This window comes from Labeo rohita, chromosome 19 (assembly GCF_022985175.1).
Source record: "Labeo rohita strain BAU-BD-2019 chromosome 19, IGBB_LRoh.1.0, whole genome shotgun sequence".
NCBI classification, from domain to species: Eukaryota; Metazoa; Chordata; class Actinopteri; order Cypriniformes; family Cyprinidae; genus Labeo; species Labeo rohita.
Genome location: NC_066887.1, coordinates 5,620,381 through 5,637,707, shown reverse-complemented (window position 1 = coordinate 5,637,707; position 17,327 = coordinate 5,620,381). Strand labels below are relative to the sequence as shown.

The 17,327-nt window shown below is 38.0% G+C and overlaps 1 protein-coding gene and 1 pseudogene across 1 annotated transcript; both read left to right on the top strand.

Moving 5' to 3' along the window:
- The first annotated feature begins 4,874 nt into the window (after positions 1 to 4,874).
- On the top strand, positions 4,875 to 7,169 carry LOC127181710 (perforin-1-like; annotated as a pseudogene).
- Positions 7,170 to 14,149: 6,980 nt separating this feature from the next.
- On the top strand, positions 14,150 to 16,462 carry LOC127181712 (perforin-1-like). The gene is made up of 3 exons (XM_051136600.1): positions 14,150 to 14,288; positions 14,453 to 14,973; positions 15,092 to 16,462. Exons 2-3 carry the CDS (start codon positions 14,456 to 14,458, stop codon positions 16,296 to 16,298), a joined length of 1,725 nt encoding a protein of 574 aa, XP_050992557.1. The 5' UTR covers positions 14,150 to 14,288; positions 14,453 to 14,455; the 3' UTR covers positions 16,299 to 16,462.
- The last annotated feature ends 865 nt before the right edge of the window (positions 16,463 to 17,327 follow it).

Genomic DNA, 17,327 nt, shown 5'->3' with positions numbered 1-17,327 from the left:
AAGAACTGACGACTCAACTGTGGACACAACCAAACTTAAATACACAGACAAATCAGGCGAGGACAGGTGAGAACAATAAGACAGTGACGTAATGAAAAACACACAAAACAGTCCAAAGGGTGTGACAGTCACCCATCCGGCAGAACAATACTTCAAAACTAATCACTATCCCAAAAATATAAATAGAAAAATCATACAAAAATCTATCGACAACACATTAACGGAAACATAGGAAATATTCACTTACCACGCAGGAAGACAGCCGTCACACACGCACGCAACAATGTAAACAACAGGGATTCAATACCCCAAGTTTTATGCCGACAAGACAACACAGCCAAAAAGAGCACCGAACAGACACCAGCCTTCCAGGAAAACGGCACAATTAAAAACACATAACCAAAAACCAAAACAATGAAACACGCCAAACACATACCTCCAACACCAGGCAGCAGAACGGCAACAACAGAACCAGCAATAGCTGAAACAGTGACGCAATATCCCGTGTCCCTAGCAACTCCTTTATATACGCTTACGTAATAAGGCTCAAGTCAAAATAAAAGCATCGGACACCACAATGCATTTCACCACATCAATATTTACTACCCTAATGGATTACCCTTTTTTGTTGTCGTTTATTTCTAACCCTAGACTTTGTTGTTTTCTTGTTTCTGTTACCAACAATTTTTCCCTTAATAAACAAACTTGTAATTTAAAATATTCTTTGGTATATGTGGTCCTCTTTATGTTACGGTCAGGGACGAGCTGGCCGTGACAGTAGCGTGGTGTGTGGGAGATGTTCTTTTCTCCACTTTTTGTTCATGAGACAGACTTGTGAGCCAGTATCCCAGAATGCTTGCGTTGCTACACCATCGAAGAAACAGTTCACCAGACATTTCTCTCCAATCAAATTCAGCAACCGTGCATTGTGTTTAGTGGATAGCTGGCTAGCACTTACTGATCTGATGAGCTGTCGGAAGGTCTCTTTCTGCTGTCACACAGGAGTACATGTTGTTTTGACCACTCGGACAATGTTGTGTCAGCTGTTACTGCCATGCTACTAGCTGAGTGCCCTCTTTTTGTTCTTCCTGCAGGTGGTCCCTGCCACCCTCTGGAAAGATGCCCACTTTGCCCACATTTAAAACAATGGTCACACTGGTCACCTCTACCATGCTCCTGACACCCACGGCATCCCCGCTTCCTTTCTCTGTGCTGTATGCAACAGTAAGTTGTCATCACTTTCCTCATTTCTCCAATCTCCTCTTTCAGCTGCTTGATGACCTCAGAGCTCTGAGTGTTTCTTGTCTGACCTGTGGTGTTTTCAAAGCTTTTACTTGTGTGTGCGTGGACTGTTTTTTACCTGTGACAGCATGAACTGTCTTGGCTTTGATGTAATTCTGCCTGACACTTAGTGACTTTAGTCTCTTTGACGTGGACATTTTTTTTTAACTTTTGCTGGCACTCCCACTCTAGGCTTGCAGCTTCGTTCATCTTTGTGATGAGAACTTCATCCGTGACTGTAGGATCATCAAAGTAAGCTTAAAGTTGGTATTTAATGTGATCGTTTGACAGACCTGCCCCCAGCGCATGTAGGAATCTCTTCTGTTTGAGATCTGGACTGTATGATTTTTCCCCATCCAGCTCTTGAGCAGCAGCTAACAGTCTTTCTTTTAATTCAATAGCTTAAAAGGGGAAGTTTTGTGGTGACTCACGGCTCTCTTGAGTTACATTTATCAGTCTATGATATAGGTCAGTTGAGCTTTCTTCCTTATAATGGCCTTTCAGAATTGTGCACAGGTGGGAAAAGGTTAAATCTGTCTTAATCTTCAGCATATCATGCAGGCTCATACCTGGACTAATTGCTCTGATCACAGCATCAATGATCCCAGACTCTCTGTGTCCTTTATTTATTCCAGCGTCAATTTGGTGCATTAAATTGTTGTATGATAGCTTATCTTTCTGTCCCCGTTCTCCTAGTTGTACTGAATATTTTTTAACAAAGTAAAACAATTAATCACTATTGAACAAACATTACAAAGAAAAATTCATATATATTGGGGGGCCCATATATATTGGAGCTTTTTAAAAAAAAAAAAAAAAAACTATCAAGATGCATACTCTAGATTTCTCCACGTATATTTTTAGTATACTTTATGTAGTAAATATACAAATATCATTTATGATCCACAAATGAATGTAAAGTGAACAAAAAGTGAACATTCACAAATAAATAGAATGAGATTTATAAACAAATCTTAGAGTTTCAAACACGAGTTAAATTCAAATAAGTAAAATGTGATTTCGGAATTTAAAAAAAAAAAAATCTATTTATGTCACAAAATATAAATACATTTTTTGAAACAGAATTTTGACAAAAATTCTAGCATCAAGACCTGCTAGCAAATTCATAAATAGGTGGGCTCCACAAGGAATGTTTCAACATTTTTTCACATTTAATAACTAAATAAAATCCAGTTATGTATGACAAAACTTATGGAGAAAAAAATATATTGACATATTTTACATATTTATCTGAATGAAAATGAGACAAAAATGTTAGGGAGGTAAGATTTTGGGAGAGAGATCCAATCAGAACTAATTTTCTACATGGTAGGGAAGGTAGATTCACATAATTGAACTGTAACATTCTAATCTATCCAGCGAGACATACAGTATAAGGTAGCATATGCTGGCTGTGTCACACCCCTGTGGACTGTTTTGTTGGTTTCGCCCTTCTGTCCCCTTATTTGGTCTTTCCTGTTCCGTTTCTTGTTATGTCTTTATTGGTTAATTACTCTCACCTGTCTTGCCATCATTAGCACCCCTTTATAAGTTTGATTCAGTTCCTTGTTTTTCGTCTGTTCTTAACGTTAAGTTGGCATGTGTTTTCCCTGCTGTTTCTGTATAATTCCGTTCCCTTGTTGGATTTTATTATTAAAACACGTTTGTATTATTTCCTTGTCCCTATGGCTCCTTCCTGCACTCCACTCCCTGATCTGCCATGGCTGCCCGGACTGTATACTCTGCCATGGCTCCCCGAGCTCCCTGATCCGCCTTTGCCTCCTGGACTGTATACTCCGCAATGGCTCCCCGAGCTCCCTGATCCGCCATGGCCGCCCAGACTGTATACTCCACAGTGGCTCCCCGAGATCCCTGATCTGCCATGGCTCCCTGAGCTCCCTGACCCGCCATGGCTTCCTGGACTGTACGCTCCGCCGTGGCTCCCCGAGCTCCCTGACCCGCCATGGCTCCCTGAGCTCCCTGACTCGCCATGGCTTTCTGAGCTCCCTGATTCGCCCTGGAGGCCTTCCTTGTCTACGTCCTGTGTCTGCCCTGCACGAGCCTCCAAGGTAAATGTTGTAAATGCAAACCATGTTGTAAATGCAAACCCTCTATACACAGTCACCAACAACTAGCTTCTGTCTGATTGTTGTGTGCATGACACTTAGTTCATAAAACTAGCTTGAACTACACAAATTAGACAGTGAACTACACAGGAAATGCTATCAAAACACTGACAGAAAATCTCTTGCTGAAAACATCCACTTAGCAAGTTAGCAAGTTTAAGACACATCTCTGAAAATATTCAGCAATATTAATAATATCATAAAGATATTTTTTGAAAATGTCACACTAAAAACATTTTCTTTCAATATTTTATGTTCAACAAGTACAAATAACATTGTTAGAGCATTCCATAAACCTTATTCTTACAACATTTCATGATAACATTATGAAAAACATTCAGAAAATATTAATTACATTATAAGGATGTTCTGAGAATGTTGTTCTACGAGCGTTTATCTCAATGTCATGAGATTATTCATTAAGTAAAAAAAAAAAAAAAAAAAAACATCATTAGGACGTTCCATGAACTTTGGATACTTTTTTGTAAAGGGTATGTAAATGTTAGAACCAAATGTTCTAATAACATTATATATGTTGTAGCAATGTTGAGAGAAAACATTTTAATGTTACAAGAACATTTGGTTCTAACATTTACCTAACCTTTACAAAACATTAGTGAAAGTTGTGAGAACCTGCCCTGTTAGCTGGGTAGTTTCTAGCAGCCATCCTCTGCTACCATGTTAAAAACTGAATGATGACACACAAATTTCAAACTGCTTATTAATGACGGTAATGGCCACCTCTGGGGAACAGCAGGGGCCCCAGCCATGAAGTGATACTTATTCATCAGCTTCTGCTTCTGTGTGGGACACAATAGACAGATAGAGGTTTTGGTGAATGAGGAAGGGCAGATAAAGTCCTACCTGCAGGCAAAATCCAGAGGTGAAGCCAAAAGGGGAGATCAGAGACAACATGTGGCACAAAGCAAGTACTTGTGGCAAGAACAGGAAGTAAAGGGGGCACAATGAAGAGAGACTAATGCACACAAGGAACAGATGAGCAAAATTACCAAGACAAGGACTAAACGAGGTGCCATGGCAAAGGGAAAACATAGCCAACACAAAGAAAAAGCTATATGTTTAAACACAAAACAAACATACAGACATGGAAAAAAAGACAAAAGCAGTGTTCAACTTCAAATGCAGCTGGATTTAACATCATAAATAAAAAGAAAACACGCCACTGTTGTTATCTGTGAATATGGCTAGATGTGCAATAGCTGTGTCGTCATCAGAGCACATAGAGCCACTCTGGAGAAACTGCACAGAATGAGATAGCCGACTGCTCTTGAATCACTCTCATGGTATTTTAATGGCATACATCACAGTGATGTAGCATCTGCACCGTCTCAAGTAAAACAAATCCTATCCACCATGCACTGCTTTAAGTCAGAGGCTGATCAGTTTGTGCACTGCAGCATCAAGTCAAACACATCTAGTGTCTGTCAGGGTGGAACCCTAACACTCATAACAATGCATATCATTAGTAGCTACTACACATCTGATACCAACAGCTACACAACCATCATATAAAATGAGCAGTTAGAGAGAAAACATTTCATTTTGATCTGCTCACCTGTGAATTTAGTGGTAAGAAACTATAAGTACATACTCATATTTTAAATGTTTGTTATTTTGTAAAAGTAATATTGTTTATATAATCAATTTTATGAAGAAGTTTATTTTTATGTAAAATCCGACAACAAAACAGAAATAACAGAAAAACTGAAATTTTCTTCTCTCACTACAGATCATGGGGCTGATGCAGGTTTATCTTCTTGCTTTCTGGGCATTGCTTCTCATGACCATTTCTGGAGAGGATGACATAGGCACATCAAAAGAGTGTGAGGATGCTCCTTTTGTTCCAGGATACAATCTTGCCGGAGAAGGATTTGATGTTGTGACCTTGGAGCGAAAAGGTTCTTATCTGATCAACATGGAAAAATGGGATTTAGGAAACGGGCGCTGTAAACTGCGCAAAAACAAGTACATGAACGGACTAAAACAGAAGCTACCAGCTGCAGTTGTAGACTGGAGGACCTTGCCAAAGTGTTCGATGAAAGTCTCCAGTCAGATCTTTGAATCAAGTGAAGCACTGGTCAATGATTCATCATCAGCACTCTCAGTCGGCTGGGAAGATGGTTTAGATGTGATGGTTGCTGGAGCTGCAGTTGGAAGCACTCATTCCTGGGAAGCTAATTTTGCAATGAGAAAATCTAAAGCAGACAGATACAGTTTCACCAAACATGAAGTTGCATGCAGTTTTTACAGGTTGTTTTTCCTCACTCATACTATTAAAAAGACAATGACTATGAAATTAAAACTTTAGTTGCAAAATTGTTCCTTCTTTGATTCCATTAAATTTATGTTTATTGTTTCTTTACAGGTATCGTGTAGCTGCAAAACCTCCTCTTCAAGCACATTTTCTTCAAGCAATCAAATCACTCCCTGCTTCCTATGATCCAGACGCCTACCACAACCTGATCACCACATATGGCACTCACTATATCACAAGTGTCCAGTTAGGAGGGCAAATGAAAGCCATAACAGCCATCAAAAGCTGTCAGGCAACAATGAATGGACTTAGAGACACTGCAGTGAAAGACTGTTTGGATGTTGAAGCCTCTGGTTCATACCATGCAGGAACTCTGAGGGCGAAGAAACAATTTTGTGGAGAACTGAAAAAGAAGATGCACACAAATCGAAAGTTCAGCTCTATGTTCAATGATCGTAAAATGGAAATTATCGGCGGAAACATAAATGGAGAAGATCTACTTTTTTTCTCGTTCATCACACACTAATGCCTTTAAAAAATGGCTCGAGTCATTGAAGAGTCTCCCTGACATTGTGCATTACTCTCTGAAACCCCTCCATTTCTTACTGAGTACTAAACACCCCGCCAGGAAAGGACTGAAGAAAGCTGTTGAAGAATATATCATACAAAATGCCCTCATGAAGGTTTGCTCTGAGCCTTGCAAGATTGGCAGGAAGTGCAGCGCAAGAGATCGATGTGCTTGTGTTTGTGAAAGTAGTCGATTTATAAAGTCTAACTGCTGTCCAGCTGAAAAAGGACTTGCCACCTTCAAAGTCTACAATCTCAGAGCCAAAGGTCTGTATGGAGATATATTTACAAAAACAGATGGCTGTGTATTAGTTAAATATGGTGGAAGACGTATGCGCACTAAGACCATTGATAATAATGACAATCCACGTTGGCCAGAAACATTTGATTATGGTCCGATTAAGATTAGTATGGCCAATAAACTGACTTTTGAAGTATATGATGCAGACAGCTCCTGGAACAGCGATCTCCTTGGTAAATGCTCTTTTCGTCTTAGAAGTGGAGTTGTGTATGATGCTTGTGCTTTTAAATATGGCACCTTCTATTTTACTTATAAAGTGAAATGTGCACCCAGTCTGCAGGGCCCACGATGTAATGTATACAAACCTTCTCCAATGGCTGCCCCTCTGGCTGATATTTTCAGCTCAAGAAATGGTGTTCTGGTTAAAGACCTGCCAAGGCTTGAATTAGTGTTCAATAACTCGAATAAGTTTGGTTTCAATAGTACTTTCGGAAAGCTGATGATGCTGTGAACTGCATTTTGAACCAATCCTTTATGCACGAAAAATAGCCCTAATATACCCTAACAGCACTTTCATCTGCTAGGATAAAAAGTGTATCTGTATATCTGTAATCTTTGCTTACTTATATTCCCATTTCCTTTCTGCATTCTTACATGATTAAAGCGTTCATAAAGACAATCTATGAGTGTTTTTTTTTTTTTATATTCTTTTTTTCAAAATGCAAAACTTCTAAAGTACCATTCTGAAAATCCATATAAATATAAATTGCAAAAATTGCATTATATTATAGACATTTTACAATATTTTAGGGAGAGCTGTTATCAAAGACATTAACTGTGCAATAGGAAAACACATCAAATATATACATGTTAACAGAAATGACAGTAAGAATCTGAATATCATAATTTCATTTTAGGGTGAATTCAGGTCAAATGGGACACTTTTGAGATGCCCAAATTACCCTGAATTTACTCCTATTAAAAGTGGTACAGTTTAATTGTGTTCATTTTTCATTTGGGGCAGTAAGAAGGGAGACAATTTTGTGTAGTGTTCATGCTCACTGTGTGATTCTAACCCTCCAAAGACATGGTGGTGTGAAAACCCCTTTTGATCACTGAATGCATCCATAGCTCACACAATCTGTTAAACCTCAGACGAATTTTCATAGCCACATCATAGCTAGTATATAATTTGTATCACAAACCTGACAACCACAATCACACAGCAATCATATGAGGAGACAGGTTAGAAAAATAACACATTTCATTACTCATTTTTGATCAACTTAAATTTAGGGAAAATCATCAAAAACAAATCACACTATAAATTTAAAGAAACAATTGGTGTTAAAAAAAATACTTGTAACACTTTGTATAATACTTGCCATTTGTTTAAAAGGTACAATATTGTTGATAATAATATTATTGTTACAATTTTATGTTATTGTTCTTTCTACAATCTCAGAACTAAAGGTCTGCATGCAGATTTATTTACACAAACAGATGGTTTTGTATTAGTTAAATATGGCAGAACATCTAGGCACAACAAGACCATTGATAATAACAACAATCCAGAAACATTTGCGTTTGGTGCAGACTCTCTCTGGATCACAAAATTCCTTGGTAAATGCTCTTTTGATCATACAAGAGGAACTGTGACTAATGTTTGTGTTTTTACACATGGTACCTTCTTTTTTTACCTATGAAGTGAAATGTGCACCCAGTCTACAGGGTCCACAGTATAATGAAGTCAAACCTTCTCCAATGGGTGCCCCTCTGGCTGATATTTTCAGCTCAAGAAATGGTGTTCTGGTCAAAGACATGCCAAGACTTGAATTAGCATTCAATAACTCAGAAAAGTTCACTATCAAGAGTACTTTTGGAAAGCAGATTATGCTGTGACCTGCATCTTAAATCTGTACTTTATGCATTAAAAGTAGCCCTATGACCTTTCACAGCCCTTTCATCTACTAGAAAAAATGTCCAGAACCTATGATCAGTTCTTTTCCCACTGTTTTTTTTTTTTTTTTTTTTTTTTTTTTTTGCATTCATAAAGCATTCCTAAAGACAGATGTATGTGTTTTCATTATTTTTTAGATTTACAAAATGCATAATCGACCAACAGTGCATTAGGCACCCTTACCAAGTTTATTTTAAGTATACTTAAGTAAAGTTCAAGTATATTTTTAGTATACTTTATGTAGTAAGTATACAAATATCATTTATGATCCACATTCACAAATAAATAGAATTAGGTTTACAAACAAATCTTAGAGTTTCACAGACATGAGTTAAATTCAAATAAATAAAATGTGATTTCAGGATTTAGAAAAAATCTATTTATGTCACAAAAAGCCTTTGCCTGGCATTCATTTGTGAATTGTGTCCTGTACATTCACTGATCGCAATTCGCAAATGAATGGCAGGCAAAGGTGTGTGTGTAACATAAGATATTTCTAAATTAATTTGTGAATATGTTTTTTATTTGCAAATCTCAATTTAGTTGTTTGTCAGTTTGTCTGACAAACAAATTGTTTGTGAATGTTTACATTTTCTTAAATCACTTTACATTCATTTGTGGATCATAATTTATTTATTTGGAATAATGCAACAAAACTGTCTCCACCTAAACTACACATGAAAACCCAGAACACGCCAGCTGCATATGTGCAAGAATGGAGCAGCTCTCCTACACTGTATAACAGACAACTAGTTGTTCAGTACTGTTCCATTCAAACAGCAGGGCTTTATTGAAAACAGCCAACCAATGATTATTGTCAACATTTTTTTCACAGGCAATAACTAAATAAAACCCAGTTATGTATGACAAAACCTATGACGAAAATCTATTGACATACTTGTCACTGAATAAAATTGAGACAGTGTTAAGGAGGGAAGATTTTGGTAGTGAGATCCAATCAGAGCTAATGCATAGTAGGGAAGGTAGATTCACATAACTGAACTGTAACTTAATCTACCCAGTGAGTTAGCATATACTTGCTGTAAGTCTCATAACTGTGCACACGCACAGCACGCTCATAGAAAGTACCTCTCAGACAGCTTATGAGTACTGAATTGAGTTCTCTTTTAAGTCTTATCCTGCTTAAACAGACAAATACACACAAAATAATGTCAAAATGTCTGCTTTCTTAATTATTCATGTAAACACAGTCGGTTACGTCTAAAGTGACCATAAAAACTAACAGTTGAGAGAATATTCAGCACACTGGATCTGTGCATTCGGGCCTTAAAGTGACAGAAGCCTGCTGCTGTCTGTCATTGATATTAATCATACGAAAAAAGAAAAAGAGAAAATCACTCACTGCTCAACTAAATCACTTTAGTAGTTTTAAAATGTAATGATCTATAGTTAAAAGGATGGTTTACCCAAACATGAAAATTATGTCATTAATTACTCACCCTTGTCTCGATCTAAACTATTCAATGTATGTGACAGTATCACAGGAATCAATGACAATAACAATAATAAATATCTAGTCATGAATCGTGACTAAACATATACAGTATCTCACAAAAGTGAGTACACCCCTCACATTTCAGCAATCATTTTAGTATATTTTCTCAAGGAACAATACTATGAATATGAAACTTGGATACATTTTAGAGTAGTCAATGTGCAGCTTGTATAGCAGTGTATATTTACTATCCCCTAAAAATAACACAACATGCAGCCATTATTGTCAAAACAGCTGGCAACAAAAGTGAGTACACCCTAAGTCAAAACTTGTCAAAACTGTGTCCAAAGTGTCAATATTTTGTGTCAAACCATTGTTATCTACCAGTGCCTTACTCATTCTGTGCATGGAATTCACCAGAGCTGCACAGGTTGTTGCTGGGATCCTCTTTAAATCCTCTATAATGGAGCTGCTGGATGTTAGACACATGGTGCTTCTCCACCTTCCGTTTGAGGATGCCCCATAGCTGCTCAGTATGGTTCAGGTCAGATCACCTTCACCTGCACCTTCCTCAGCAAGGCAATTGTCATCTTGGTGGTGTGTTTAGGATCATTATCATGTTAGAAAACTGCCATTCGGCCCAGTTTCTGAAGGGAAGGCACCATGTTCTTCTTCAGAAATGTACAGTACATAATGGAGTCCATTTCCCCCAATGAACCACAGCTCCCCAGTACCAGTAGCACTCATGCGGCCCCAGACCATGATACTACCACCACCATGCCTGACTGTCGGGGAGACACAGTTTTCTTGGTACTCCTCACCAGGGCATCACCACACATGCTGGACACCATCTGAGCAAAACAAGTTTATCTTAGTCTCATCAGACCATAAGGCATGGTTCCAGTAATTCATGCTCTTAGACAGCTTGTCTTCAGCAAACTGTTTGCGAGCTTTCTTGTAAGCCATTTTCAGAAGAGGCTTCCTTCTCAGATGACGCCAATGCAAACTGACTTGTTGCAGTGTGCAGCGTATGGCCTGAGCACTGACAAGCTGATCTTCTACTTCTGCAACCTCTAAAGCAATGCTGGCAGCACTCATGCATCTGTTTTTATGAAGCCAGGTTCTGCACCTGACGCACAGAACAAGTCCTCAACTTGATCGACCCTTGCTAGGCCTATTCCGAATGGAACCCATCTTGGAAAACATCTGTATGACCCTGGCCACAATACTGTAACTCAGTTTCAGGTTGTTACTGAACCTCATATAGCCTAGGCCGTCTTTGTGGAGAGCAACAACTCTAATTCTCAAATCTTCAGAGAGTTCTTTGCCATGAGGTGCCTTGTTGAACATCCAGTGGTAAGTATGAGAGAATTGTACTCAAAGCACCAACTTTTAACTGCTCTAATACAAGATACACAACTTTGTATGGTCCTGTCAAGCAGACAAAAACATGAACATGATTAATAGGACATGTGGCTTTGCATAAAATGACATAGTGCTATTATCACTTAGGGTGTACTCATCTTAGTTGCCTGCTGTTTTGACAATAATGGCTGTATGTTGAGTTATTTTCAGGGGACAGTAAATATACACTGCAATACAAGCTGCACATTGACTACTACTAAAATATATCCAAGTTTCATTTCTATAGTATTGTTCCTTAAGAAGATATACTAAAAATGTTGCTGAAATGTGAGGGGTGTACTCACTTTTGTGAGATACTGTATATGTGGGCCCACACACACACATCAAGCCCACCATTGCAGTCGCTGCTAGAGTGCACTGTGGCTGATAAAAACACCAACTGGCCCCGTCACTCCAATGAGTAAAATAAAACTGTGTGGGGGTACCTCAATTCAGGTGAATAGAAAGGCAGTCAAGCATGGCAGTCAGTCCACTCAAGCCCTCACTTGTGCCGATGCCAAACGTGAACTCTTCCACAACGCTGTGTACTTTCCAGTACTCTGAATCACATGTGGATTCAGAGCACTATCTGGGGTTATGACACTTCTCTCTTGGTGCCAGAGAAATTAGTAATGCACGCTGATCAGAGCATTAGCAATGTCCATCGTCCAGCCATGTCTTCATTTTGCTCCCCATCCGCCCCTCGATGATTAATAGAGTGTTTTAACACTGTGTCATCAATCGGCCATATTGGCGGAACTGAATGCTAACAATGCCACTGAAACCGAACAAAATTTGCATATTTTGCTGATTATTGATATTGAAAATAGTCAATTATTGTCATGTTTTAGGCTGTACTAATCAGGTGAACCAGGAAAAACATTTAGAGTACTATAAACTGCCAAAAGTTATAATAAATCAAGGAGAAGACTATAAAAAACTGTCTGAGGAACAAAATGCTTTTGTAGTTGACCAAAAAGAACCAGGATTTCCAGAAGAATCTTGACAACATTCGTGTTTGTTCTTTCCGGTCAGGTAGAAATATTAGAAGTATTAGGCTAATTTCTTAATTAATACTGCGCATACATATCTTTACTACATAAACTTGACAACATTCGTGTTTGTTCTTTCCGGTCAGGTAGAAATATTAGAAGTATTAGGCTAATTTCTTAATTAATACTGCGCATACATATCTTTACTACATAAACTTTAGTTTGTCAAAATATCCTTCTTTATATGATTTAGCAGCTTCCACATTTTTTCGTAGTTTAGACACCATAAATTAGCAGAACAACGTATTCAGTAGTACATTAAACATGCAATCCATGCTGTTTACATCCGAATATCTCCAAATATGGCTGCGTATCCGGATGATTGACCAAACTGTGACGTAAGTGCAAACCCGCTATACACAGTCACTAACAACTAGCTTCCATCCGATTGTAAACAGTGTTTTGTGCATGACACTTAGTTCATAAAACTCTCTTGAACTACACAAATCTGTCAGCTATTAAAACACTGACAGAAGAATTCTTGCAGAAAGCTTCCACTTTACAACCAAATAGCAAGTTTAAGACACATCTCTGAAAACATTCAGCAAATATTAATAATATCATAAATTTATTTTTGAAAATGTCACACATTTTCAATCCAGGATGGACTTTCTTTCAATATTATATGTTCATCAAGTACAAATAACATTGTTAGAGCATTCCATAAACCTTATTATCACAACATTTTATGATAACATTATGAAAACATTCAGAAAATATTAATAATATTACAAGGATGTTCCGAGAATGTTGTTCTAAGAACGTTTTATGTCAATATTATGAGAACATTCGTTAAGTGAAAAAAAAAAAACATTATAGAAATGGTATGTAAATGTTAGAACCAAAAATTCTAATAACATTATATATGTTCTAGCAATGTTGAGAGAAAACATTATAATGTTATAAGAATGTTTGGTTCTAACATTTACATAACCTTTAAACCTTTTACAAAAGTGAAAGTTGTGAGAACATGCCCTGTTAGCTGGGTAGTTTCTAGCAGCCATCCTCTGCTACCATGTTAAGAACTGAATGATGACACACAAATTCCAAACTGCCTATTAATGACGGTAATGGCCACCTCTGGGGATCAGCAGGGGTCCCAGCCATGGAGTGATACTTACTCATCAGCTACTGCTTCTGCTTCTGTGTGGGACTCAAGAAACAGATTATTGAATGAGGAAGGGCAGATGAAGTCCTACCTGCAGGGAAACTCCAGAGGTGAAGCCAAAAGGTGAGATCAGAGACAACATGTGGCACAAAGCAAGTACTTGTAGCAAGAACAAGAAGTAAAGGGGACACAATGAAGAGAGACGAATGCACACAAGGAACAGATGAGCAAAATTACCAAGACAAGGACTAAACGAGGTGCCATGGCAAAGGGAAAACATAGCCAACACAAAGAAAAAGTTATATGTTCAAACACAAAACAAACATACAGACATGAAAAAAAAAGACAAAAGGAGTGTTCGACTTCAAATGCAGCTGAATTTAACATAAATAAACAGAAAACATCTGTGTTGTTATCTGTGAATCCGGCTAGATGTGCAACAGCTGTGTTGTCATCAGAGCTCATAGACCCGCTCTGAAGAAACTGCACAGAATGAGCCAGTCGACTGCTCTTGAATCACTCTCATGGTATTTTAATGGCATACATCACAGTGATGTAGCATCTGCACCGTCTCAAGTCAAAACAAAATCCTATCCACCATGCACTGCTTTAAGTCAGAGGCTGATCAGTTTGTGCACTGCAGCATCAAGTCAAACACATCTAGAAAAGCCTGTCAGGGTGGAACCCTAACACTCATAACAATGCATATCATTTGTAGCTACTACAAATCTGACACCCACAGCTACACAAACATCATATAAAATGAGCAGTTAGAGAGAAAACATTTCATTTTGTTCTGCTCACCTGTGAATTCAGTGGTAAGAAACTATAAGACAAAAGTACATACTCATATTTTAAAGTTTGTTATTTGTTTAAAAGTAACATTGTTGATATAATCAATTTTATGAAGACATTTTTTTTTTTTTCATGTATAATCTGACACCAATGTTGACTTTATTTAAAATTTCTTCTCTCACTACAGATCATGGGGCAGATGCAGGTTTATCTTCTTGTTTTCTGGGCATTGCTTCTCATGACCATTTCTGGAGAGGATGACATAGGCACATCAAAAGAGTGTGAGCATGCTCCTTTTGTTCCAGGATACAATCTTGCTGGAGAAGGATTTGATGTTGTTACCATGGAGCGTAAAGGTTCTTATCTGATCAACATGGAAAAATGGGATTTAGGAAACGGCCGCTGTAAACTGCGCAAAAACAACTACATGAATGGAATAAAACAGAAGCTACCGGCAGCAGTTGTAGACTGGAGGACCTTGCCAAAGTGTTCGATGAAAGTCTCCAGTCAGATCTTTGAATCAAGTGAAGCACTGGTCAATGATTCATCATCAGCACTCTCATCTAGCTGGAAAAATGGTTTAGATATGAAGGCTTATGGAGCTACAGTTGGAAGCACTCATTCCAGAGAAGCAAAATTTGCAATGAGAAAATCAAAAGCAGACAAGTACAGTTTCACCAAACATGAAGTTGCGTGTAATTTTTACAGGTTGTTTTTCTGCACTCATATTATTAAAAAGACAATGACTATGAAACTAAAACTTTAATATCAAATTGTTCCTTCTTTGATTCCACTAAATTTATATGTGTTTACTGATTCTTTACAGATATCGTGTAGCTTCAAAGCCTCCTCTTCAAGCAGAGTTTCTTGAAGCAATCAAATCACTCCCAGCATCCTACGATCCAGATGCCTACCGCAACCTGATCACCACATACGGCACTCACTATACCACAAATGTCAAGTTAGGAGGGCAAATGAAAGCCATAACAGCCATCAAAAGCTGTCAGGCAACAATGAGTGGACTTACAGACACTGCAGTGAAAGACTGTTTGGATGTTGAAGCCTCTGGTTCATACCATGCAGCAACTCTGACGGCAAAGACACATATGTGTCAAGCACTGAAGAGGAAGATGCACACAAATCGAAAGTTCAGCTCCATGTTTAGTGAACGTCAAATGGAAATTATCGGAGGAAACATAAATGGAGAAGATCTTCTTTTTTCTCGTTCATCACACACAAATGCCCTTAAAAAATGGATTAAGTCTTTGAAGAGTCTCCCTGAAGTTGTGCATTACTCTCTGAAACCCCTCCATTTCTTACTGAGTACTAAACACCCTGCCAGGAAAGGACTGAAGAAAGCTGTAGAAAAATACATTGTTCAAAATGCCCTCATGAAGGTTTGCTCTAAGCCTTGCAAGATTGGCAGGAAGTGCAGCGCAAGAGATCGATGTGCTTGTGTTTGTGAAAGTAGTCGAACTATAAAGTCTAACTGCTGTCCAGCTGAAAGCGGACTTGCAACCCTCAAAGTCTACAATCTCAGAGCCAGAGGTCTGTATGGAGATAGAGTGACACAAACAGATGGCTGTGTATTAGTTAAATATGGCAGAAAATCCAGGCGCACTGAGACCATTATTAATAATGACAATCCACGCTGGCGAGAAACATTTAATTTTGGTGCTATTAAGATCAGCATGGCCAGACAAATAACTTTTAAAGTGTATGATGCAGACAGCTCCTGGAACAGCGATTTCCTTGGTTCATGCTCTTTTCATCTTAGAAGTGGAGTTGTGTATGATGCTTGTGCTTTTAAATATGGCACCTTCTATTTTACTTATGAAGTGAAATGTGAACCCAGTCTGCAGGGCCCACAGTGTAATGAATACAAACCTTCTCCAATGGCTGCCCCTCTGGCTGATATTTTCAGCTCAAGAAATGGTGTTCTGGTTAAAGACCTGCCAAGGCTTCAATTAGCATTCAATAACTCAGATAAGTTACATTTCAATAGTACTTTTGGAAAGCTAATGATGCTGTGATCTGCATTTTGAACCAATCCTTTATGCACAAAAAATAGCCCTAATGTAACAGCCCTTACATCTGCTAGGAAACAAAAATGTATTGGTATATCTGTAACCTTTGCTTACTTTTATTCCCATTTCCTTTCTGCATTCTTGCATTATTAAAGCATTCATAAAGACAATCTATGAGTGTGTGTGTGTGTGTGTGTGTGTGTGTGTGTTTTCAAAATGCAAAACTTTAAAAACTGAAAAAAAAAAAAACTTTAAAAATCGAAAGTACCTTTCTGAAAATCCATATAAATATAAATTACATTATATTATAGACATTTTATAATATTTTAGGGAGAGCTGTTATCAACAAGGGGGTGATGCACTGGTCATTTATCCAAGCTTCCTCCCTGCATATTCCTGAGATGTTAGGACAGGCTGTTATGTTTATTGCAAGTGAAATCGCTTTTAATTAATCACTGACACATTGTAGTGTCTCTCTCATTAAAAATGAACAGAGCTCACAGTGCCATATATTGTGTAAAATCATCTAAGACATTAACGTCATCTCTTGGCTTGCTATACTCATTTATAAATAAAAAATGTCTTTATTTGCAGCTTTGAATGGGAAACACCCCTGAAGCGCTTGTTACAGTTATTGATATGACAGGAAATAAACGAGAGCCATCACTTGTATGCTGATTATCATATGTAATAATAAAAACAACTCATGTTTGATGCCCGAAACACACTGCACGATTTTTGGCAAAAGACTGGATGTGATGCTTGTCCTTCAAGAGTCACTCTCAACTCATCTGTCTATAAAGCCTATAAAAAAAAATAAAAACTGTCTTCATGTATTTCACAACACGTCAGCTTGTTATTCTTATTAAGTCAGGGGCATTTTTTAGGATTTTTTACCAAGCAAAGTCTCTGAGAACCTGACACATTGTACTTCTGAAGACTCCAGGTAGGTTGCAGTTCTGGAAAATGGTGGCGCTGGAGACTAAACGGTTCCTGATGGTGTCACACCTAATTCTTCACCTTAATTCCTAATTC

Excerpts from the sequence above, each read along its gene's own strand:
- LOC127181712 (XM_051136600.1), top strand. The coding sequence starts at position 14,456 with ATGGGGCAGATGCAGGTTTATCTTCTTGTTTTCTGGGCATTGCTTCTC. Across the intron at positions 14,974-15,091 it reads GTTGCGTGTAATTTTTACAG|ATATCGTGTAGCTTCAAAGC; the intron begins GTTGTTTTTCTG and ends GATTCTTTACAG.